The following is a 26,135-nucleotide window of genomic DNA, read 5'->3' as shown; positions in this document are numbered from 1 at the left end:
GTACTTCTACCTCCAGTCAGTTGTAATAACTGCCTTTGAAAAATCATTCCAGTTCTTTGAGAATTACTTCATGCAAAGAATAAGGAATATGACCCTGTCCTCATCATTACTTCCTAAAGTATCTCTTGGAAAACTGATTTTCCGACATCTTGACTTATTTCTTAATTCATTCATGGCTATTTTATTGGTTTTTAAGAGATCAGTTCTGATATTGGAATCACCGTTAGATATGGTCTGTCTTCATGTATTATATAGAGTCAGATGACATAGGTGCTGCTAGTTCTGGCGGCTGTCACCTGCGAGCCTTATAAGTTTGCTCAAGACACTTAATTTTTTAAACCTCGACTACCAATTTTTAAATAAGAGTAATGATACCTTTCCTACTTGACTTCACTTGGATTTTTGCAAGAATTAGATGAATTAATATCTATGAAATGCTTTACAGCTATAAAGAAGCATGTTCTGCTAGAACAAATATAGCAATTAAAATACGGAGCTATGTAAATGTCAGATAATGTAATGATTTTTTAAAGTAATATGCAAAGACATGATATTGTTATTAGCATTAATAGTATGTAAATAAATATAAGATCCATCTATATTGGAATTTCTACTTTTATCTGTTTTTCAGTATAAATATATGCTTAATATTTTGCACAGGCCAGGTGCAGTGGCTCATGACTGTAATCCCAACACTTTGGGAGGCCAAGGAGGCAGGATCACATAAGTCCAGGAGTTCAAGACAAGCCTGGACAACATGGCAAAACCCTGTCTCTACAAAAAGTACAAAAATTAGCCAGACATGGTGGCTTATGCCTGTGGTCCCAGCTACTCAGGAGGCTGAGGTGGGAGGATCACTTGAACCCAGGAAGCAGAGGTTGCAGTGAGCTGAGATCATGCCACTGCACTCTAGCCTGGGCAACAGAACAAGACCCTGTCTCAAAAAAAAAAAAAAAAAAAAAAAAAAACCAAAATTTTAATTTAAAAATGTATTTTGCACAGTGCAAAACTTAAACATATCTCTTGCATTGCCCAGTTAGGAGATGTGGGTTCTAGGCTTCCTTCGCTTCTAATTACTGAGTCATATAACTTTAGCTAATTGGCTAAGCCAATCTGTGCCTTTGTTTTAATTTTTGTAAAAAGGAAATAATAGTACTTACTCTACCTTCCTTGTAAGAGTAATGCGGAGATAAAATAAGAATTTCAGCTTCCTGGATGTTAACTAAAAGGTGGAGTCTGATAACTTTAAACACAACCCGGCAATTATAAAGCAACAATAGTTGATGTTCAGGAAAATAAACCTAGGTGTATGGAAAGACTTTAAAATCTCCTAGAGAACAGTTAAGTTATATTTTCCTTATTCATAAATGAGTGTATCCTATATGTCAAGCCTGCATTCAGCACTGGAACAAAGTAGACATTCTCTCAGCCATCTCAGAGAGTAAACTACAATCAATATTTTTTTTCTTCCGAAGAATGATGTAGGCTAAATATTTTTAAAAATAAAAAATAAAAAAATCTTTTAATCTCGAGTTGATTTTAGTGTATTCTAATTCTTTCAAAGTATGGTTAATGATAATATTTGATTAACTCAAATAACCCAGTCCCCTCCTAAGCCAAGTAAGTGAATTTATTGTATTAATGCTATTTTTTTTTTTAATAGCTCAAGGTGATCAAGGCATTACTCATTCAGACATGTAGGTACTACTAGCCAAATAGTTTGCCTAGTGTTATGCAATCTGGCCTATTTAGAGTTTAACAGCCTTTCTTGACCTAAGTGCCATTTAGGTCTCTTGTAAGACATTTATTCTTTTTGGAAGTTAGAGTGAGAAGATGTGTTCCAAGGGCCTGGTAACTACCCACTAGTTTGGTGATTTACTTGTAAGAACTCATACAATTCAAAATAAAGTTATATTTATGGCTTAAGATTTATTATAGCAAAGGATAAAATGCAGGAATAGCAAGAAAAAGATATACATGGGCAAACACGAGAGAAATCAGACGCAGGCTTACTAGGTCCTGTTTCTATGAGGGTCACATAGATGCATTTTTCTCTCCAGTGGACCACAGAAACATGAGCAAAATATCTCCACCGGGGGAAGCTCATGTTAGTCTTGGGTCCAATGTTCTTAAATGGGGCATATAGCTGCATTACCAGACATGATTCAGACTTTCAAACTATGTACGAGGTACACATCATAAATCTTTGTGATTATATTAAATAGTGTTGACAGCCTGATACATCCTGCTATACTGGCTCAGGAATACAGAATAACACCATTAACCAGTGGCTATGTGAACATTCCAGGAGTTTAATTCTTAGGGCTTGAACAAAGATCATTGCCCTGGTCCCAAGAGTCCCCAAAGATAGGCAATAACTGAGTAAAACAACCTGTTGCATCAATGCTTTATCTCATTATGGAATACTAATAATAACTCAAAGATCTCCTATGCCCCAATTCCCCAAATCAGACCTCAATGCCATGGGTAGAAGAATAGAATTGACCTTTGAAAGGCTGCAGTCTATGCTCTTTGGCTAGACCAAGCAACTTCTTCCAAGCATAGTGGTGGTCATCAAAGCCAGGTTCGACCATGCTTAAAATCAATTACTTCCTCTACACAGGGTCCTTCCTAAAGCAATGTGCTAACTGAAATATCTTCATGTATCCAAGGGAGGCAAACAGTACTCACGTGTTGAGAAGTATCATCTTCCCAATCATTTTCTTTCACATGATACGTTCAACCAATGTCTGTAAATACTTTAAGTCTTAAGATAATTAATTTTACACTAATGTTCTTTGCTTCCTTCGTTTATATTTACTCCTCTAAAAGAGTTTATATTTCTTAATTTACAGCATAATTATCAAGAATAAAATAACTACCATTTCCTCTTTATATTTAAAATGTAGGGAGAAATTGGCAAGGAAATGTATATCATCAAGCATGGAGAAGTCCAAGTTCTTGGAGGCCCTGATGGTACTAAAGTTCTGGTTACTCTGAAAGCTGGGTCAGTGTTTGGAGAAATCAGGTATCTGAAAGATACTTCATAAATATTGAAGTCCATCATTTCTTATAAAAGAAAAGTCTTAGGTAGTAAAATAAGTAAAGTTCCTGCTCAGATTTATCAAAGGTTTGATTGTGCTGAGAGCATTCGTAAAATAAGGATTTTCATATTTCTATTCATCCCTTCAACAAAGAGACTTGAGGAAAAGAACTGGGTCATTCAGCTCTTTAGTCCAGGACCTAGAGCAGTGCCTGGCATAAAGCAGGTTCCCAGTATATGTTGAATTGATGTGCAAATGAATTAGTTAATGAGAGAAGAGGTTTGGAGGGTTCATTCTTACCAGATTGTTGGAAGACTTGAATGCCTTGCTAACAAGGGGGTCTTGAGTAGGCTAGTGCTGTGATCATAGCTGTCGGACCAAATTTCCTGAGTTTAAACTCCAGTTTCACCACTACTGGCTTTTTTCCTCTGTTACTTGTCCCCACTCTTCCTCAGTTTCCTCACCTTAATAATTAGGATAATAATAGAACATATCTTAAAGTGTTGGTAAATGAGTTAATTCACTAAAAGCACTTAGAACACTGCCTGGCATCTATTAAGAACTCAATAAATATTAATTATTTTTACCATTGTTTCTTATTGGCCAGGAAAAGTTTATCCCAGAATAAGAAAGTCCCCAAGAGGAAAAATATAGACAGCAAATTTAAGCATTTTGTGGGCTAAACACTTCTATATGCATTATCACATTTATTCATTATTCAACCAAAAAATATTCATTGAGTGCCTAGTACGTGCTAGATTGTCAGGTATTGCTCTTAACTCTAGGAATAAACGATATAAAAATATTAGACAAGATATGGCCCCTGACAGAGCTTATAGTCCAGTCGGGGAAAACTGATAATAAATAGTTCATTAGCTAGACAAGATGAATTCACATTGTAGTAACTACTATGAAGGAAAAAATGGTTAGAAAGTAACAGGACACAACTCAGATGCAGTGGTCAGGAATGACCTCTCTAGGGAGATAATATTTGACCTGAGATTTGAAAGAGTAAAGGATCAGCCATTCGGAATTGGGGGAAGAGCCTCTCTGATTACCAAAGGGCTAGAGGTAAAGCAAGTGTGTCTGGTCAAGGGGTAGAAAGGTCAATATGGCTGGAGTACAGTGAATAAGAACACTGGGGAGATGAGGCCAAATAGGTGAGCAAGACCCAGATAACATGGTCTTTTACGCCATGATAGGAATGTATGTCTTTTTCTAAATATGAATGAATGCCAGTAGAGGGTTTTAGGCAAAAGAATGGCACACTCTGAATTATTATTTTAAAAGACGACTTCAACAGCTGTGCGGAAAAGATACAGTAGAGGAGCAAGAATGAATAGAGACCAGTTAGAAGTCAACTGCGGTGGCTCAAGCGAAAGATGATGGTGTCTGGAACTGGGATACTGGCTCATATGATGAGCAGAAGAGTACCCTGTCAGGCAGTTATTAATATATTCATTTCATAACTGAGAAAATTGCTATCCCAAGATGCCAACTACTATATCTTGCCAAAGACACCATTGCTAATGAATTATAGGGACAACATTCAAACCTGGGTCTCCATGGATCGGGGTCCAGTGATCTTTATACCACATCACAGAAGAAATTTCCAGTCTCTAATTTCATAGCTGCTAAGAAGTTATCTTCGTGTTCCAGAAATATGGATAATTTTAGATGACTTCATATTAGCATCATTAGGGTTTCTTTGGAATGTTGAAGCATGTTATTTCTCTGTTGTTAATGTGGCTTCTCTTTTTAATTTTTTTCTCCTTGTTTAACGACTGATTATTGTTAAGGTGATCCTCTGAGGATCTTGCTCTTGGGCAGTGGTGGAAACACTTCTCAGAATGTACAAGACCTGAGTTATTTGCCTGTTTTCTATCATTTCCTTCCTGGGAGTCCTTGCAAAAGTGATTTAATATTTTGTGACTTAATAATCACTGTAATCTTCAAGGTCATGAAACATACAACAGTTTAATCTGAAACACTGCAGAAATTAATTAGCTGACCTTTCCCAAGGGTTGAGTACTCCCTGAAGAATAAGCTTTATAAATACAAGTATGTTAATTGCTGATATTATCATCACAGGAGGAAATACCCTAGGAATTGAATCCAGGTGTTTCTGAGTTGCAACTGAAAGTAATCCTAGATTCCTGACAGCAGCTTCTCAAATAAATCTCCTATTACCCATTTGGTTTCTAAGGCCAAATTGAAACCAGTAGAACAGACAAGCTTTAAACTTGCTCAGTAGTTTGGTTGATTCAAGTAAAAGGGAGCTTTTTGCCTTGATTCTCTTTTTGGCTGTGGTTATGGGGAAACAGGATGCATCTGCCTATTTCCAGATACCCACAGGCTTCACAGGCCCACAGCTGTCATACGCCCCTGAAGCTCTAGTCATTTATTCCAGAGCTGGAGGTATGCCTGCCAAACATCCAGATACTGGAAAGATCTAGTAATAGTGTTTACTACTCAAAAATGCTGTGACCTTTGTTAAAATGAGCTAAATGCAGCACTATCATGGAGCCTTTAAAAGAGTTCTTTTTCCTCAGGAGAAAAAAAATAAAGAAAAAAATTAAGGGCTTTCAAGGACATTATATATTAATCCAAAAGAGCAAAACCCTGACTAAAATATAGATTTACAGCCTGTCATTGAGAAAACCCAGACCACATTTCCAATTATCATCTGAAGAGTGCAGATACCCCATTTCTAAAAGAGAGACCCAGGGTCTACTGAGAGATGGCCTTGTGGTGGTTCCAACTCCATCATTTTCCTTACACGTACGTTTAGTCCCAAGTCTTATTCACTGAATGTATTTAACCACTTCCTGTCTGCATTCTGTTTCTGTTAAAATGTCATTTTCCTTAAAACACATCTGAGTTTTTATTCTTGTGTTGCCACTATGATTTCAATAGGATTTTCTATTGGTTTCATCTCTCTTTGGAATATCCTCCCCCTGGAAATTTTTCATTCCTCCTTCAAATGCCACCTTTTTGAAGCCATCTTTAACCACTAAAACAACTAGTTACTCTTTATTCTATGCTTCCATAGCCTCTCATTCATGCATTTATTACAGTAATTACTACTGATTTACAATTAATTTGTTCAGACAGGTCTCTCCAACAGACTGAGCTACTAAAGTATAAGAACTAGAGGCTGGGCGCAGTGGCTCACGCCTGTAATCCCAACACATTAGGAGGCTGAGGCGGGTGGATCACAAGGCCAGGAGATGAAGACCGTTCCGGCTAACACTGTGAAACCCCGTCTCTACTAAAAATACAAAAAAAAAAAAAAAAAATTAGCCAGGCGTGGTGGTGGGCACCTGTAGTCCCAGCTACTCGGGAGGCTGAGGCAGGAAAATAGCCTGAACCCAGGAGGCAGAGCTTGCAGTGAGCCCAGATCGCACCACTGCACTCCAGCCTGGGTGACAGGGCAAGACTCTGTCACAAAAAAAAAAAAAAAAAAAAAGAACTAGAATTTATCCATCTTCATATCACCAGCACCTACATAAACATTATACACTAAGTGGTGATTTTTACTTATATCTTGCCTCCATTCAAAAATAATTTGCAACAGCTCTTCAGCAATTTTTAATTAATTAAGTACTTAATTGTGATTTGATAGAAACAAAAGAAAATTATATTTGGGTCCCCTTATGGCATAGTGTGAAAGTGACTCAAAGAAGGCTATGTATTCCTTCTTTGCCAGGCACAGTGCCAGTCATGAGGGTACAAAGGAGAACAAGAAACAATCACTGTCCTCAAGGGCCTTAGAAGAGACTTCAATACCAGGTGATTAAATGTATGGATTGTGTCCCAGGAAGAGAGTGTGTACAGGATGCTTTGGGGACAAAGTTTTCACAAAGACCAGTGCATCCTTTGGATTTGGCAATTACTAGAGGTTATTTGGGAATCAAAAGCTGAACTTTTATCGGGCGAAATCCACCCCCGATATTTCTTGTAGGTTCTTTTCTATTTTCCTTAAGTGTCGGCCGGTCTGAGAAATAAAGGGACAGAGGACAAGAGAGAGAAATTTTAAATCTGGGTGTCCAGGGGAGACATCACATGTCGCCAGGTTCCGTGATGTCCCACAAGCCGCAAAACCAGCAAGTTTTTATTAGTGATTTTCAAAAGGGGAGGGAGTGTACGAACAGGGTGTGGGTCACAGAGATCACATGCTTCACAAGGTAATAGAATATCACAAGCCAAATGGAGGCAGGGCGAGATCACAGGACCACAGGACTGGGGCAAAATTAAAATTGCTAATGAAGTTTCGGGCACGCATTGTCATTGATAACATCTTATCAGAAGACAGGGTTTGAGAGCAGACAACCGGTCTGACCAAAATTTATTAGGCGGGAATTTCCTCATCCTAATAAGCCTGGGAGTGCTACGGGAGACTGGGGCTTATTTCATCCCTACAGCTGTGACCGTAAAAGACAGCTGCCCCCAAAGCGGCCATTTTAGAGGCCTACACTCAGGGATGCATTCTCTTTCTCAGGGATGCTCCTTGCTGAGAAAAAGAATTCAGCAATATTTCTCCCATTTGCTTTTGAAAGAAGAGAAATATGGCTCTGTTCCGCCTGGTTCACCGGCGGTCAGTTTAAGGTTATCTCTCTTGTTCCCTGAACATTGCTGTTATCCTGTTCTTTTTTCAAGGTGCCCAGATTTCATATTGTTCAAACACATATGCTGTACAACAATTTGTGCAGTTAACGCAATCATCACAGGGTCCTGAGGCGACATACATTCTCCTCAGCTTATGAAGATGATGGGATTAAGAGATTAAAGTAAAGACAGGCACAGGAAATCACAAGGGTATTGATTGGGGAAGTAATAAGTGTCCATGAAATCTTCACAATTTATGTTCAGAGATTGCAGTAAAGACAGGCGTAAGAAATTATAAAAGTATTAATTTGGGGAACTAATAAATGTCCATGAAATCTTCACAATCCACATTCTTCTGCCATGGCTTCAGCCGGTCCCTCTGTTTGGGGCCCCTGACTTCCCGCAACAAAACTTCAGTGGTCCTCAAATGATGTGTGAACACAGGTCAGTCCTATAAACCCCTACTGAGGGTTATGTAAAGGATAATTGACATGATGCCTGTAGTGGGTTGAATGGTGTCTCCCACAAAGATAAGTCCATATCCTAATCCTAGGAACTTGTGTATGTGACCCAACTTGAAAAAAAGGGTCAGGGTCTTTGCAGATGTAATTAAGTTAAGGATCTCAAGATGAGATCATCCTGAATTATCTTGAAGGGCCCCAAGTCCAATGACAAAGAGCATTCTTTTTCCTAAGGACACTTTTTATAAGTGTCTTTATAAAAGAAATAAGAGGAGAAGGCCATGTGAAGACTGAGGGCAGAAACTGAAGTAATGCAGCCATAGCCAAGAAATGCCTGGCAGCACTAGAAGCTGGAAGAGGCAAGAAAAGATTTTTCACTGGAGTCTTTAGAGGAAACACAGCCCTGCTGATATTTTGATTTTGGACTTCTGGCCTCCAGAACTGTGAGATAATTAATTTTTGTGGTTGTAGGTCACTTGTTTTGTGATAATTTGTTATAGCAGCCCTAGAAAACTAATACAATACCAAATTATTGAAATTGTTCACTTTCAAAATTTTACTGGGGATAAACAAAAGCATGCTTAACACTCTACTTCACCCTACATGGCCACTGCACCTCCAACAACTGTCAATCCTACCACCGAAGAAAGTCTCAAATCATTTGTATCTTATGTTCTCCACTGCCACTACTTCAGTTCATCCATCTCTCACTGGACAACTGCAGTGGCTTACTTCAAGTCACTCAAATCCAATAACCATATCCTCCACAATCAGTCTCCACTCTGCAGCCAGAGGGATCTTTTGGAAACACAGATCTGATCGTATCACTGCCCTCCCACTTAAAACCATTGAATGTTTTCATGCCATTTTTAGGAATAAGAACAAAGTGATTTTCCTTACCTATGAGATCCTGTAGAGTCTAGCCCCTGCCTACCTCTCTACTTCAGGTTGCACCTGACTCGCCTTGCTCTATTTTATTTTATTTTTTTATTTTATTTTATTTATTTGAGATGGAGTCTCACTCTGTCGCCCAGGCTGGAGTTCAGTGGCACCATCTCGGCTCACTGCAACCTCCACTTCCCATGTTCAAGCGATTCTGCAACCTCAGTCTCCCAAGTAACTGGGATTATAGGTCTCGCCATCGTGCGTGGCTTTTTGTGTTTTTGTAGAGACGGGGCTTCACCATGTTGGCCAGGCTACTCTTGAACTCCTGACCTCAGATGATCCACCTGCCTCGGCCTCCCAGAGTGCTGGATTACAGGTACGAGCCACCGCGCCTAACCATCCTTGCTCTCTTTAATCCAGACACCCATTGTCTTCCCATTCCTTGAATGCACCACACTCTATCCAGTCACAGGGAGTTTTTTGCACATTCTATTACCTCTGCCTGGATGCTTTCCCCACCCTTTTACCAAGATCTCAACTTGTTTCAGGCCTTCCTGGATTCCCCACTATAGGGCCCTCCCAGGTCTCCTTGCTGTACACTTTCATCCAATGATGTTCCTTTCTTTTGGAGCACTTATCTTTGTAACTATACATGCATTAGTGCATTTATTTATTTCTTCAATGTTTTTCTTCCTTCCTAAATTGCAAGCACCAGAACTACCACCTATGGCTGTGCCAAATGTTCTCTGCACCAGAATGTCCGAAGAGGAACCGGGAGGGCAGGAACCCGGTTCTCACTCCACTTCTGAGCCATGAGCCCTGGCTGTTGTGCTCCCTCTCATGCACAGTTACCTTTCACTCTGTGAAAGGAGGCATTCTTCTAGCCAAGCACAGGACTGCACATGCTCAGAAAAGCCACATTGTTTTTTATTATACTTTACATTCTGGGGTACATGTGCACAACATGCAGGTTTGTTACATAGGTATACGTGTGCCATGTTGGTTTGCTGCACCCATCAACTCATTTACATTAGGTATTTCTCCTAATGCTGTCCCTCCCCCAGACCCCCACCCCCTGACAGGCCCCAGTGTGTGATGTTCCCCTCCCTGTGTCCATGTGTTCTCGTTGTTCAACTCCCACTTATGAGTGAGAACATGCGGTTTTGGTTTTCTCTCCTTGTGATAGTTTGCTAAGAATGATGGTTTCTAGCTTCATTCACGTCCCTGCAAAGGACATGAACTCATCCTTTTTTATGGCTGCATAGTATTCCATGGTGTATTTGTGCCACATTTTCTTTTTCCAGTCTATTACTGATGGACATTTGGGTTCATTCCAAGTCTTTGCTTTTGTGAATAGAGCAGCAATAAACATACGTGTGCATGAAAAGCCCCATTTTTATAGTTTGCATGAAGACACTTTACACAGGCCCCCAGGGGTCCTGGTAGACACCATGTGTGGTTTGTTCTATACTCTATCCCGAGCCCTTAAGGCAGTGGCTCTTCCACATAAGTGCCTAATAAATAGTTATTGAATAAATAAGTGAATGTAATTATCTTTCTATCTTTGTGAATGTACAAATGCACATTCATTTTTGTCGTGAATATGCATATTCAGCCTTGTGCCCTTTTTGTCAGTTTTCATTATAAGAATAACACTGCTATACTTATCTTTGTAAAATTACTTTCTTTTCTTTTATTTATTTGAGGTTTAATTCCCAAAAATTGGAATAAGTAGGCCAAAAGGTAGAAGCATTTCTATAACTCTTGTAATATATGGGCAGATTATTTTCCAGAAAAAAATTGAACCAATTTGCATTACAAACCACAATGTATAGCTATTTTTCTTTAGTATTACTGATATTACTTTATTATCCCCATTGCCATTGCATTTTAATAGGTTATTTTAATTTGCAGTTCTCTAAATAGTGCCTGGAAATAATAGTTCCTCCATAAATATTTGCTAAATGAATTAATTTCCTATGGGCCTGTTTATTTTCATAAATGTGATCATTTACCTTCTGCATTTCTTTCATTGTTCACCATCCTTTTTTCATCACAGATAACAAGTTATTGAGTAGAATTCAGGGATTGATATATTCTTGTATGTTTTAGATATCTGTTTGTCATTCAAAACATTTAAATTGTCTTTTCCACTATTACATTAGTCAAATCACCTATCTGAGAATTTCTTTTTTGATATTTACTTTATATCAATGTGAAATGGTCAAATATTTTGACAAATCATCTTAAAACTCATTTTAGCCTTTAAACCATTATTGTCTATTTCTTCTGAATATGCAGTTTTTAAAATCGGGGTACAAGAGGAGACTTCTAGGTCTTTGGACTATTTTAATTCCATATTCTTACTCTTCATCAGAATAACTCAGTTATTCCTTTTTTCCCCTTTCCTAAAAGGCAGAAATAGTAGACACAATAGGAGATTAAAAGTATGAGCAGAGATAAGACTTGATTAATACTCAAAGAGAAAACTTCATTTTCATTTTTTTCCTATCTCAAACCTGTGAGCACTACCTGTGTTAAGAATACATATTTACATTTTCACTACATCCTTTTGAATATAGTCTCTTTGATTGTATAGCAGCTTTTTGCTTAGCATGAAAAGCATACCTCATCTAAGTCCCACAGTATCCCACTGAACAAATATACATCAGTGTCATTGCTTAAATATTCATTCAAATATCCTCAGGATTCCTCCTAAAGTAACTTTATCCAGTGCTAAATCAAGGCTTTTTGCCACCATTTGGAACAGCAGAGAGGAAGTAAAGATTCTGAGAGTCATACCTTGACGTGAATTATCACACCAGCCTGTTTGGATTCCTCCCTTATTTTTCCTAATATCCATGGGCAAATCTGTATCATTAAAACAACAGCAATAACTTCATTGGCATCACTAGAGTTATGGTTAAAGAAAAGACCTCTTGACTTGAAGTCAGGTCTTGTCTTAGATTTTAATTTCAGTGATGAAATTCTTAAGTATTTGTTCTTGAACAATTCACTTAACTGATTCTGGACCTCAGTTCCATGTCTGTAAGTATAGGTTAAGAACCTACCTCACCGGCCGGGTGCGGTGGCTCACGCCTGTAATCCCAGCACTTTTGGGAGGCTCAGGCCGCCGGATCATGAGGTCAGGAAACCAAGACCATCCTGGTCAGCATGGTGAAACCCTGTCTCTACTTAAAAAAAAAAAAAAAAAAAAATACAAAAATTAGCTTGGCGTGGTGGCACGTGCCGGTAATCCCAGCTACTCTGGAGGCGGAGGCAGGAGAATCGCTTAAACCAGGGAGTCGGAGGTTGCAGTGAGCCGAGATCGCACCACCGCACTCCAGCCTGGCGACAGAGCAAGACTCCATCTCAAAACAAACAAACAAACAAAAAAGCTGTCTAAAGCCAGGGGCAAGCGGGAGGCTGGGCCTGCAGACATCCCTCAGCAGGTGTCCCGGTCAGGGACACACTCGCTGCCCTGCGCTTTGCATCCCTCTCAGGGTGAAGGTGACAGTGGACCCAGACGCTTCCCTGGTCTACCAATCTGAAGTGGACCCAGAGGCTGCCAAAGACAAGGCCGGCTTCCAGAACTACGTGTTGGGTCCCCTCCTGGACCATGTCTTTACCACCTACAAGCTCATGCACATGCACCACACAGTGGATTTCGTCAGGAGCAAGCACGCCTGGTTTGGGGATTTTTCCTACAAGAAAATGAAGGTCATGGAGGCCGTGGACCTGCTACATGGGCTGGTGGACGAATCAGACTCAGGTGTAGACTCCCCCACTCCTTCCAAGCCTTCCAGATGGCGGAGGACATCGGAAAAGCTCACCCAGGCAAGGACTGGTTCCAGCTTGTTGGGCTTCTATGACCTAGGGAAGGTCCTGGCCCTGTTGGGGGAGCCCCAGTGGGCGATCGTTGGAGACACATTCCCCGTTGGATGCTGTCCCCAGACCTCCGTGGTTTTGTAACTCTACTTTTCAGGACAATCCCGACCTCCAGGATCCTCGATACAGCACAAAACTGGGCATGTATTAGCCCCACTGTGGGCTCGGCAGGGTCCTCATGTCCTGGGGCCATAATGAGTACTTGTACCAGGTGACGATGTTCAACAAGTTCTCGCTCCCACTGGAGGCATCCTACAAGATCCGATTCCACTCCTTCTGCCCTGGCACACAGGCGGTGACTACTAGCAGTGGTGCAGCAAGCAGGACCTGGCCATGCTGCCCTGGGTCCAGGAGTTCAATTTTACCAACTTCCCTGAGCTGCCAGACGTGGACAAGCTGCAGCCCTACTACCAGGGGCTCATTGATAAGTACTGCCCTGGCATCCTAAGCTGGTGATGCTCCTGCCACCCTCACCACTGCTGGATGACAGGCCTGGCCCTCAGCGTGCCTGGTGAGGTCTAGCCATGGGCAGACAGCCACCATCAGGCTCCACCTCAGTGGGGAACCCCACTCGCCCCTTATAGCCACCACCTCTCATGGCCATTTGTACCTAGTGGCAATAAAGACCTCAAAGGAGAGAGAAAACAAAACAAAACAAAAAACCTAGCTCACCAAAGTGATATGGTCATTACATAGGAAAATAAAGGGATTTACTTTTAAAAAAAAACTTTAAAACTGTAAACTTTGTCAAATATTTGATATAGTTACCTGGTTTTTACTCCAAAGAAACGTTTAGTTATGCTAGTGTATTAGTATAGGCTTCTTTGATACAGTATTTTCCAGCCAAAGTACCATAGTTAAGTATTCTTCTGGGCACGCGAAGGAAGATAAATAAACAGAGCATGGAATAAAGCATCCACATTATCCTTTTTCTCCTCTTTCCTTCCTTAGAAGTTGTACCCAGATTCTTCATCGCTCATCCACTTCTCTAAGGCCAATTCAATTCTGAAATCGAGACCTGCTAAGGGGAAAAGGGGCTAAGCATTTTACATCTGTAATATCTAAACTCTCTAATTTTGTTAAAAATCTGTATGTGCAGACATTCCCCAAAATGTTTTACAGAAAAAAAATCTAGGCTAACATGTGTTTGCCATTCAGTAGTTTTATGAATATCAAAGTATCTGCAAAGAGCAAAAATCCCAGGCAGAGGTGGCCTTAGAACATCCTCTGATATTTGCTTAGCCATAAAAGTTTTGCTAGAATTTATTTTTAGTCAAGTTTTAAAGTTGTCAAGGAATAAAGTGTTTCCTATTAATGTTGACAAAGATAAAAGGATATCTCAGAAAAAGTCTACACAGGTTATCTAACCTCATGTTTCCCAAATAAAACCCAGTTGGAAATTTGCTTAATGAGAACAAATATTTGGAGTTTTAATCCCTTACACGGCATTGAATGTGATGTTCTTTCCATTGATAGCATGTAGAGTTAGTTTATATATATATATATGGAAATAGTTCTACATGATAAAATGAATTTAGACCAGAACCTTCTTTATTTTAGGAAACATTTTCATTTCTTACAATTATTAAAGCATTAATCATTCTAAATTGCATCTGCTTAAGAATGCTGCCTGACTAGGTTTGCATCCATGTGCCACAACTTATGAGCTATGTATCTCCAGGCAAGTTACTCAACTGAGACTTCATTTCTTCATCAGTCAAAATGGAGAAACACTAATACATGACCACCTCATAAGACTGAAAAGTATTATGTGTATTAATACATAAAAAAGAACTTGGGAAAATATCTCGCTCATAGTAAGCACTCAATAATATTATCTATTAATGTTACTATTACAATATTCTTAGTAGTAATAATATTTGCTAATTGGCTATCTGCATACACACTTAGCCCATGCCTAGATTACAAACAGCTTGAGGGCAGGTGTTAATCATCTTTATAGCCCCAGAAGTTGGCAGAGTATCTAGCCCATTGTAGACTATGCTATTTCTATGTACTCCTAATTTATCTTTTTCCTTTTCTTTTCAATTTATACAGTGAATTCTTTATCTTCCCTTGCATGACTGACCTTCAAAGCACAGTCATCTGTACAATATCGGATGCATCCAAAAAAGTACTTATCAAAGCCTCGCTGAGAAAGACAATGTTTAAAACAGATTGTTTGTTTCTCTGAATATTCTAAATGTATACCATTGATCATGTCTGAGCAACAAAGAGAGAGCTGGGTATCTGGAATGCATTGTACTGACCTATCTCCTTCCATCCATAAACTCACTCTTACTGAACTTTACTTGAAAGTGATTGATCACCTTTACCGGGGGCTCTATTACAAATGCTCCTAGCAAGCTTATTGTTGTGTCTATTGCAAGAATATGAAGTTTTCTACCACTTCGCAGAATGGCCCTTTTACTAAGCCCTTCAGGAGATATTTCTGCCTGTCTTTAAGCCAACACTGGATCCATTTTTATGGTACAGAAGGCTTACATCTAAATTTGAAGCCCCACTGTGACAAAGTGTTCATTTTTTTATGAATTCCATTTTATGTCCCCATTCTTGTTTTTGTTTTGCTCCTACATTCAATTTATGCTCTTTTGTATTCTACTTTTCCTTGTGAGTTCTTTCTGGATACAGTAGCTGTACCGAAAAGAGCTGTGCAGGTTGTACACTGCACAATTCCAGAGGGCTCCAATCACATTACAGTTTGTATGTAACACGCAATGTGTAATCCTACATGTGGCAGCCCTGGACAAAGCTTGGAATGGATGACTGATCAGGAACTATCTTAATATTCTAGCTCTGTCTGAAAAAAATATAAATATATATATACACACATACACACAAATGTATATGTATATAAATGTCTGTTATATATGCTATTTATATATATATGTGAAAATGTATGTGTGTTTGTGTGTGTATACTTGTTCCTCACATTTACTGAGTTTTGCATATACAAGTTATCTTACATAGTCCCTGAATACACCATTTCTCCATGACATTCTCACACCTGCTTTTGTTCATTCACCCAACTTTGGCACACTAGTACTCAACTTTGGCACACTAGTACTATTTCTTCTTAAAGATAATCAGATACCTATAGTAGGTATTAAATATGGCCTTGTTTCCTATAGGAGAGATTAGTAATCTGTTCAGAAACACAATAGATGGTAGGATTATCTGGTTCCAAAGTATGTATTCTTTTCACAAAACCACACCATGCTTTAATAATTCTCCTTTTTCCCCACTTCACTGTACTGAATACATGGTAGGCACTTAATAAACACTTACATGATTAGAGTGAAACTCAAAAAAGTCTTTATGTTATTGTCTAAGGTCATAGCAAATAGAGGTGACTCTAGGATTAGAATCATTTCTTTGTTTCCTGGTCCATTGCTCTGCTCACTCTATTTTCACCTAGGGAAACAATGGCAACCTCAACTCTTTGTCCTCCAGCATGGGCTGTTTCAGAAACTCTATGTGGGGCTGAGAATATTTAGGCTATTTAATGAGTGAAACTTTCCATGAGTGGAATGCTGGAGAAGCATTTTGTGGACAAGATGAAAAAAAAAAAGATGCTATTTTAAACGTTGCTGAAAGAATTTGGGCAAAATCCATCTGGCAGACAGACTATTTCTTCCGTTTAAAAACCCATCAAGCACTCCAAACGTGTAACCTGTAGGCAAGTTTAATTAAAACTTGAGAAATCTCAAAATAACCTGACATTTAAATATGTTATTTCCATTCTGTTCTCATAGTCTAACATACATATACAGATGTTCTCAGGTTCAAATTAACCTCCCCAATCCCATCCAGCCTTGCATAACTACTGGATTACCCTGTGTCCATGACAACAGGAATGTGAATGAAATAGACTCATCCAATCATTGTCCTTCAAATATTAACATCAATTTCATAGAAAGGGAAGAAGGTAGATAGAAGAAACCTGAGTAGATGAATGAGTGAAGATATGGTTGTGACAACAGAGGACAGACAGAATGATATGTAGATACATAGATAGATGGGGTCTAATTTATTTCCCTTGTATTCTCTGACAAAGGCGGAGCTTGTCTTAAGAGTACCTTAGGAAAAGACTAAAGTTAGTGGTTTTCCACAAAGGAAAAAATTTGAAATGTAAAAAATCGTTGAGAACATATTTAAAGATTCCAAATATATACTTTCTGCCTTAGAAGAAGAATTCCTTTTTTTTTTTTTTTGAGACAAGGTCTCACTCTGTCACCCAGTCTGGAGTGTATTGGTGTGACCATGGCGCTCGCTGCAGCCTCGACCTCCCAGGCTCAAGTGATCCTTCTACCTCAGCCTCCCGAGTAGCTGGGACTACAGGCGTGTGCCACGATGCCCAGCTAATTTTTGTATTTTTTTGTAGAGATGGGATTTTGCCATGTTGGCCAGTCTGGTCTTGAACTCCTGGGCTCCAGCAATCTGCCTGCCTCAGCCTCCCAAAGTGCTGAGATTACATGCGTGAGTCACCTTGCCAGGTCTAAGTCAATTTTTAAGTGGCCTGGAGAGTCCTGGACCCTGTCATTAATGCTAGGTGCAGGTGGCCAAGTTTGAAGCCATGTTTGAAGCCAAGTTTGAAGCCAAGTTTGAAGCCATGAGTGGCCTTACACCAGTTTCCTCCCACTTTTTTCCTTCCTTCTCTGGCTTTGGGCATTTTATATGACTCCATTTTCTTTTTCTCTCTTAGCATAATAATTATACTTATTTTTTAAAGTTTAATGGTTACTCTAAAGTTTTCAATATGCATTTTGAACTAATCTGAACCTACCGTCATATAACACTATGCCACTTCACATGTGGTGCCTTACAACAGAATGTTTCCAATTCTTCCCTCTCAGCCCTTATGACACTGCTGTCATTCATTTCACTTATCCATAGGTTATAATTACCAAACACATTACCACTTTATTAAACAGTTGTCTTTTACAACAATTAAGAATGAGAAAAAATTGTCGAGCATGGTGGCTCATGCCTGTAATCCCAGCACTTTGGGAGGCCAAGGTGGGCAGATCACCTGAGGTCAAGAGTTCAAGACCAGCCTGTCCAACATGGTGAAGCTGCGTCTCTACTAAAAATATGAAAAGTAGCCAGGCGTCGTGGTGGACACCTGAAATCCCAGCTACTCAAGAGACTGAGGCAGGAGAATCACTTGAACCCAGGAGGCAGAGGTTGCAGTAAGCCGAGATTGTACCATTGCACTCCAGCCTGGGTGACAACAGCAAAACTCTATCTCAAAAAAAAAAAAAAAAAAAAAAAGACAAAATATTTTACTTTCATTTATACCTTTTTAAATGTCCTTCCTTTCTTTGTGTAGACCTGAGTTTCTGATCTATATAATTTTCCTTCTCCCTGAAGAACTCTAAACGTTTTTTGCAGGGCAAGGCCACTGGCAATTGATTCCCTCTGTTTTTGTTTTTCTGACAATGACTTTGTTTCTTCTTTACTTTTGAAGGGTCATTTCCCTAAATATAGAATTCTAATTGGTAGTTTTTTTCTTGCAACACTTTAAACACTGTACTCCACTGTCTTTCTTGGGTGGCTTCTAATTTAAAAATCTGCTACAACTCTTATCCTTGTTTCTCTCTATTTTAGGTATTTCCCCCCTCTGGATTCTTTCAAGGTTTTGTCTTTGGTTTTCTACAGTTGGAATATGATATGCCCAGAAGTTGGGGCTTTTTTGTTTGTTTTGTTTCTTTTGGTATTTATCTTGCTTAATGTTCTCCTATCTTCCTGGATCTATGGTTTTGTATCTGACATTAATTTTGAAGAGTTCTAGGCCATTTTTCTTTTTTGAGATAGGGTCTCCCTCTGTTGCCCAGGCTAGAGTGCAGTGGTGCGATCTTGGCTCACTGCAACCTCCACCCCCTGAGCTCAAGCGATTCTCCCTCCTCAGCCTCACAAGTAGCTGGTACCACAGGGCATGCCACTACGCCCGGCTAAATTTTTATATTTTTAGTGGAGATGGGGGTTTGACCATGTTGCCCAGGCTGGTCTTGAACTCTGAGCTCAAGTGATCCACCCATCTCAGCCTCCCAAAGTGCTGGCATTACATGTTAATCATAGTTTTAAAAGATTTCCTGTCTAATAACTCCAATATCTGTGTCATATTTCAGTCTATTTCTGCTGCTTATTTCTTTGGACTGTTTTTTCTTCCCTTTTAGAATTCCTTATATTTTTTTGTTTTTTTGTGGTTCAAAGCTAAACATTATGTAACAAATTATATGGACTGAGGTAAACAGGCCTCTAGTGTGACATTTTATAGTAATTTGGCTAGGAATCGGGCTGTGTTTAACGTTTGGTATAGCGGTTGGTGCCAGAGGCCTCAAACTCCTTCTAGTTCCCTGTCTTTGTCTCCGCTGTTGACTGGGCTTAGAGAGGCTTCTCAGAGAGGGTTTGCATCTTGCTGCTGTTTCAGCTGTAATTCGTTAGTATTATATAGGAGACTTGCTGTGGAGGTAAGGTATGGAGAAGGGGAAACAATTTATAATTCTGTGATTAAGTTTCAGTTTTTTGTATGTCCCAATGCTGTGACATTCACAGGAGTTTCTTAGCTTTCCACCTCCCTTAGATAAGACAGGAAGGCTTAAAGGGGCTGCACTGGGAAAAATGTTCTTCCCTCAGGTAACACAAAGCTCTGGTAAAGTGTTTTTCTCTAAGTAGTAGGCCTGCGGTATGGAGAACAAATATGCTCTGGGTATATTTCACAATGATTAATCTTCCCCTACGCCTGCCAGAGCCAAGAGGGGATCTTCCTTGGCTCTTCACCCTAAGAACCTGATGAGGTTCCTGGTGGTAAATCCCACAAAACTGTGAGTGACTTTATAAGCATGGCCGCCGAGAGTTTCTCACTCTCATGCTAGTCCACATTCAGCCTCCAACAATTTATTAAAATGAGCATTTAAGCATTCTTACCAGTTATGACTCCAGGGGCTTCTGCTGCAATAAGCAGATACGGCTGTAGTTTTATGGATTCACCTCTCTCTCCAGATTTGGGGGTGGTAGTTTGCCCTGTGACTTCAGTCCTCTGCTGGGTCTAAGAAAAGTCGTTAATTTTTCAATTGTGCAGCTTTTTCTTGTTGTAAGGACAGGAGTAATGACTTCCAAGCTCTTAACCTGTCAGAGCTAAAGCCCTGCATTAGTTTTTTTAACAATTAACAGCCAACTGCAAGGCCCCCTTTTCTGCAACAACAGTGGGAGTTGTTCATACTGTATAACATAAATCTTCAGGCACAAGGCCCATGCAGCTTCTCATATCTCATCGCTTCCAAAGGTCAGAGTGTTTTCTCAGTCTTCTCCACCTGTAGAGACTGTTTTTGTTAATGTGATCCTTCTTTCTCAATTTCTAACAGATTAACTCCAAGGGTTTCAATCTATTGTGTTATCCTCTCAATGCAGACCCTTGTTCTGTTTTTGCAGACCAACCCTTCTTTCTCAGATCATTGGTAACGACGGACTTTTTATTCATTTATCTTATTCATTTCTGTTTATTCCCCTACTCTTTGTTGATTATTTCTCAAATGCAAAATGCTCTTTTATATCCCTCCAAGACATAAAGCCCACAATGCCCTGGCATTCCAGGTGGGGAGATGTATGTGAATGACTGTATTATAGAATAGCTTATGACATTGAGAAACAAGATGATTTTGGAGTATAGTAGGAGATGAGATTGGATGCACCTGAGGTGACCAGGACCTCAGGAAGGGCTGGCTTTCACATTTGATGTTGAGAGCTGTATCAGCCAGAGCCCAGGTGGGAAACAGACACACTCAAGTGAGGCAATTGAGTAAACTTTAATAAAGGGATTACTGACAGATGCGAGGAAAAGTCTAAGAGTACCCAACTGACACGGTTTGGCTCTGTGTCCCCACCCAAATCTCTTCTCAAATTGTAATCCCCACATGTTGAGGGAAGGACCTGATGGGAAGTGACTGGATCATGAAGGCAGTTCCCCCCGTGCTATTCTCGTGGTAATGAATGAGTTCCCAGGAGAGCTGTTGGCTTTAAAGTGTGGCACTTCCTTGCTCTCTCTCCTGCTGCCATATAAAATGTGCCTTGCTTCCCATTTGCCTTCCACCATGACCGTACGTTTCCTGAGGCCTCCCCAGTGATGCAGAATTGAGTTAATTAAACATCCTTTGTTTATAAATTACCCAGTCTCAGGTAGTATCTTTATAGCACGGTGAAAACAGACTACTACACCAACAAAAGGTGGCAATGCATCTCAAATTTAGCAACAGCAAAGGAATTGTTACTACAGTGAGGCCTGAACAGGAAAAGAAGAGAGTATAGTTACCAGAACTCATCAAGAATGATGGGAATTTCACTTCTAGAAGACATCCATATGTCAGGAACTGTAGATTTTGGTAGAGAACTGCAGCCACTGCTAACCTAAGGCTTGGCAGGAAAATAACAGGGGAGATAAATGCTCCGATTCCACTCTCTGCTGCTTTCTGATTTCCTATTAGTCTTTTCCAATGGCTGAGCCCAAGTGAAGTCAGAGGGCAAGCCTACAGAGGTCAGCTTCCTGGGAAACAAAAGAGCATGGGTAGAGGTGAAAAGTGGATCTGAAGGAGCAAATGAGGGATACCCAGTCCAAAAGGATTCTGCATTTCTGGAATCTGGGATGAAGGATCTGACAGGATACTGACAGCCACAAATCCTTGATTTGTGGGACTTAGAGGTGAGAGTTAGAGAAAAAAATATATTGAAAACCGAGCCATTTCTATTCCCACATCTTGACACTCTCTGCACAATCACCTGGACCCTCGCCTCTAGGGAATGATTTCTGAAGCAGTATAAATACTTATAATAGTTGCTATTTTTTTAAAGAGATTTCAGTGGAGGCAAAGTGAAACTGGTGGCAAAGACTTACTTTTCTCTCTTACAGCCTTCTAGCAGCAGGAGGAGGAAATCGTCGAACTGCCAATGTGGTGGCCCATGGGTTTGCCAATCTTTTAACTCTAGACAAAAAGACCCTCCAAGAAATTCTAGTGCATTACCCAGATTCTGAAAGGATCCTCATGAAGAAAGCCAGGTACAACCTTTAAAACCCCATTAGAGATGGATGGAGTTGGTTTTACTTTGTAAACTCTGAGATAGGGAGAACCATATTATGATTGTGATAAACTTGATCACAGTGAGATATGCTTAATAAACAACTATTAATGTAGGTACCCATTGAAACTACACAGGTTAGGATAAATTGCAGTTTTTCTGGTAGATTTTGCCAGAACTCTCACAGAGTTACCTGAAACAGCTTTTCTCTCCTATCCAGAGTGCTTTTAAAGCAGAAGGCTAAGACTGCAGAAGCAACCCCTCCAAGAAAAGATCTTGCCTTCCTCTTCCCACCGAAAGAAGAGACACCCAAACTGTTTAAAACTCTCCTAGGAGGCACAGGAAAAGCAAGTCTTGCAAGACTACTCAAATTGAAGAGAGAACAAGCAGCTCAGGTAACAAGGTGGAATGAATGGAGGGGCTGTCATGGAGAAGGCCCCAGACTAAGTATATACACACAAACGCCTACTCTAATTCCATTTCAGACACTGGGATGATTTGGACTAATCTAATACTAATCATTCCTGCTTTATATATAGTACATTATTATTTAAACTGCTGAATTCCCATATATCATCACATTTAACCCTCACAGGATGTTTATAGATGGCCTTCATATACATGTATTTATAAATAGAGTATACCCTCATTATTCATAGATTATTTGCAGATTCTATATTGGTGAATCTACTTACTATAATTTATTAGTAACTTAAAATCAATACTCATGGTGCTTTTGTGGTCATTTGTGCACAAGAGCACGTGCAGGGTGGCAAAAAATTTAAGTTGCTTGGCCGGGCGCAGTGGCTCATGCTTGTAATCCCAGTACTTTGGGAGGTCGAGGCGGGCGGATCACGAGGTCAGGAGATCGAGACCACGGTGAAACCTCGTCTCTACTAAAAATACAAAAAAAAGTTAGCCGGGCGTGGTGGCAGGCGCCTGTAGTCCCAGCTACTCGGAGAGGCTGAGGCAGGAGAATGGCGTGAACCCGGGAGGCGGAGCTTGTAGTGAGCCGAGATCATGCCACTGCACTCCAGCCTGGGCGACAGAGCGAGACTCTGTCTCAAAAAAAAAAAAAAAAAATTTTAAGTTGCTTGATGCATACATTTTCAGCTGAGGTTGAACAAAGAGGCACTCTCCTTTCTTGTTTCAGCTCTGATACTATAAATGAATGACCCTTGGCCGGGCACGGTGGCTCACACCTGTAATCCCAGCACTTTGGGAGGCCAAGGCAGGTGGATCACGAGGTCAGGAGATCGAGACCATTCTGGCTAACATGGTGAAACCCTGTCTCTACTGAAAACACAAAAAATTAGCCAGGCATGGTGGCACACACCTGTAGTCCCAGCTACTTGGGAGGCTGAGGCAAGAGAATCGCTTGAATCCGGGAGGCAAAGGTTGTAATGAGCCGAGATCACACCACTGCATTCCAGCCTGGGCGACAGAGTGATACTGTGTTTCAAAAAACAAACAAACAGACAAACCAAAACAAGAACAACAAAAAAGAGTGACCCTTTTAGTGCCATGGTTTCCAAGTTTTTGTGCTTTTGGCATGTGTGTGATTTTGCTGTTCAAAATAGCCCCCAAGCATAGTCCTGAAATACTGTCTAGTGCTCCTAAGTGCCAAAATGCTGTGATGTGCCTTCCAGAGAAAGTATGTGTGCTAGAGCATTCAGGCATTACAGTATTGCTTCCATGAGTTCAATATAATGAATCAATAATACCTCAAATTAATCAATTGATTAAATTAAATAGGGTATCTCTAAACAAAAACACACATGAAACAAAGTTATATATTGACAAATTGACAAAAATATTATAACCATAATATCTCATAGGAACCTAATGCTGTATTTCCTCCAAGAACAATGGTTCAGTACTTGCTAATTTGCTGTTTGTGGAAAATTTATAGAACAAAACTACATGAATAATAAGAATCAACTGTATATATACAGACATACATATGGATATATAAATAAATAACCCATTTTATCAACATTTTCACAAATATTCAATTATTATAGATCACAAATGTTTAAAGCCTGAAATAACTTTGTAAGTTTCATCCAAGCTTTTCATGTTATAGATGAAGAAACTGAAAACCAGACAAGGAATTTGGATGAGATCATAATTAGTTACAGAGCAGAAAGCTATTACTCAGGTGTTCAGACTTACAGGCCTACACCAAGCTGCCTTTCAATTCCTAAAAATGTAAAGAAACTCAAATGTTATTGTTTTTCTGTCTCTCTCTCTCTTTTTTTTGGTTTCATATTTCTTTGATTCTCATAATTAGTCTATGAGGGCAGATAGTGAGAAACAGAGCAGGGATTCAGGTTTTCTGAACCTAGTCATTATGTTTTCCCTAAAACTGTAGAAATGGGTAGCTGTGGACCTTTCAGAAAATGAGTAAAGCACATATTATAAAGTCAGTCACATACAAAAGATGAAAACTTGCCTTTTCCTTTTCCACACATACAACACTGTGGTGAAAATTAGGGATCCAATATAAACCAAATGCTTCATTTGCATCAGCATAGAAATAGTAATTTGCATAAAAAATGTATGAGAGTAAAGAAATATATAAGTAAATGTGTTAAGAATCTCAACTTTATCTGTGCACATTCATATCTCGGGCAAGCCTTTCTCAAATTGATCCCAAGCATTACCAGTAAAGAGCATAGTGTACCTTTTGCTATGAAATTTCTATAGCTAGTGCTAAACACAATAGGTACAAACATGACAGGTCAAGCACCTGTGGGACAAATGGAAAAGATTGTACTAGGAAAGGGATAAGTTTCTCCCTGAGGTTCTCCCATGAGCTTAGGCAAGAGGAAAACCCTACTTTTTACAGTACTTTTATATAGTGTTGGTTAATACGTTTTTATTAAAAATAAATATTTAAAATTTTATCTCTACAGAATAAATATTTAAAAAGCAAAAACAGAGTCCTGAGCACTGAGTCTAATAATTCAGAGAGTATAAGGACCAATAGGAAGAGAATTCCTTGGCAGAGACAAAAAATGCAATTCAGACTAACATCATGAGTCAAAGGCAACAAGTCCATTCTCTAGTACACTAGGAACTTCATCAAATGATAGTCAGAAGCAAAGCAGACATGATTCCTGGATTCACTTAATTCAGACAGTCTGTCTTGGTGGTGATCTTAGCCACTGCATGCTAATCAAAATCCAATCCAATGTTTTTAATTATGATTTCAACACCAGTTCTTTGTAATTGCTCCTTCCAGAAAAAAGAAAATTCTGAAGGAGGAGAGGTAGAAGGAAAAGAAAGTGAAGATAAACAAAAAGAAAATGAAGATAAAGGAAAAGAAAATGAAGGTAAAGATAAAGGAAGAGAGCCAGAAGAGAAGCCACTGGACAGACCTGAATGTACAGCAAGTCCTATTGCAGTGGAGGAAGAGCCCCAGTCAGTTAGAAGGACAGTTTTACCCAGAGGGACTTCCCGTCAATCACTCATCATCAGCATGGCTCCTTCTGCTGAGGGCGGAGAAGAGGTTCTTACTATTGAAGTCAAAGAAAAGGCTAAGCAATAAATATTTGATTATCTTTAGATGTGATATAGCTAGTTCCCAAAGTGATCGTACCTAGGATTGTAACTTAAATGAGGGGAAACAACCTGCTGGGACCCTTGAGAAACGATAAGCAAATCCCTAGCTTAGTTTCTAGGACTTATCTGAGAGTGTGATTTCATGCAGTGGTAATAAGAAGATTATTAAAAGCCATCCTTATTCTCCGTTTTCATTAACTTTATGCAATTGCTATATCTTCTAATTGTATGTAGTAAGTTTCCTTTTCCTTTGGTTCTTTCCTGATGATGTTTCTTCCTTCCAGTTTTATTAGCTTGCTCTTGGCTGTGATTCACTAACCTTTTCTCTTAATTTTTATTGTGTTTAATTTCTTCTTTGGCACTCTTAAGCCTGGCTAATTGTTCTAGGTTTATGAATTTCACCTCTTACACGTGTAAGGGGTATAAGATTTTAATGTAATAGGTCAAAAATCAGATTGTTTTCATTCAAATGAGGATGATGAGTCACTGTAATATCAAAAAATCCCCAGCAGCTGGGACGGAAGGGAAGCAGAGATCATGAAGCCTCCTGAATGAGAAGTCTGATTTTTGGAACAGTCCCCTGAAGACC

The 26,135-nt window shown here is 39.6% G+C and overlaps 1 protein-coding gene across 1 annotated transcript in view; it reads left to right on the top strand.

Annotated features, from left to right (window-relative positions):
* CNGB3 (cyclic nucleotide gated channel subunit beta 3) overlaps nucleotides 1–25,655 on the top strand; it is a 161,091-nt gene extending 135,436 nt beyond the window's left edge. Inside the window, exons 15-18 of the mRNA XM_055286685.1 lie at nucleotides 2,910–3,028; nucleotides 21,813–21,959; nucleotides 22,200–22,374; nucleotides 25,227–25,655. Of these exons, the coding sequence (XP_055142660.1) occupies nucleotides 2,910–3,028; nucleotides 21,813–21,959; nucleotides 22,200–22,374; nucleotides 25,227–25,532 (747 nt within the window). The 3' untranslated portion in view covers nucleotides 25,533–25,655. The remainder of the gene's footprint in view (nucleotides 1–2,909; nucleotides 3,029–21,812; nucleotides 21,960–22,199; nucleotides 22,375–25,226) is intronic.
* The last annotated feature ends 480 nt before the right edge of the window (nucleotides 25,656–26,135 follow it).

The sequence above is a fragment of the Symphalangus syndactylus genome, chromosome 7 (assembly GCF_028878055.3).
Source record: "Symphalangus syndactylus isolate Jambi chromosome 7, NHGRI_mSymSyn1-v2.1_pri, whole genome shotgun sequence".
Lineage (NCBI taxonomy): Eukaryota > Metazoa > Chordata > Mammalia > Primates > Hylobatidae > Symphalangus > Symphalangus syndactylus.
Note: the sequence above shows the minus strand (reverse complement) of the source record. Positions and strands in the feature narration are given on the sequence as shown.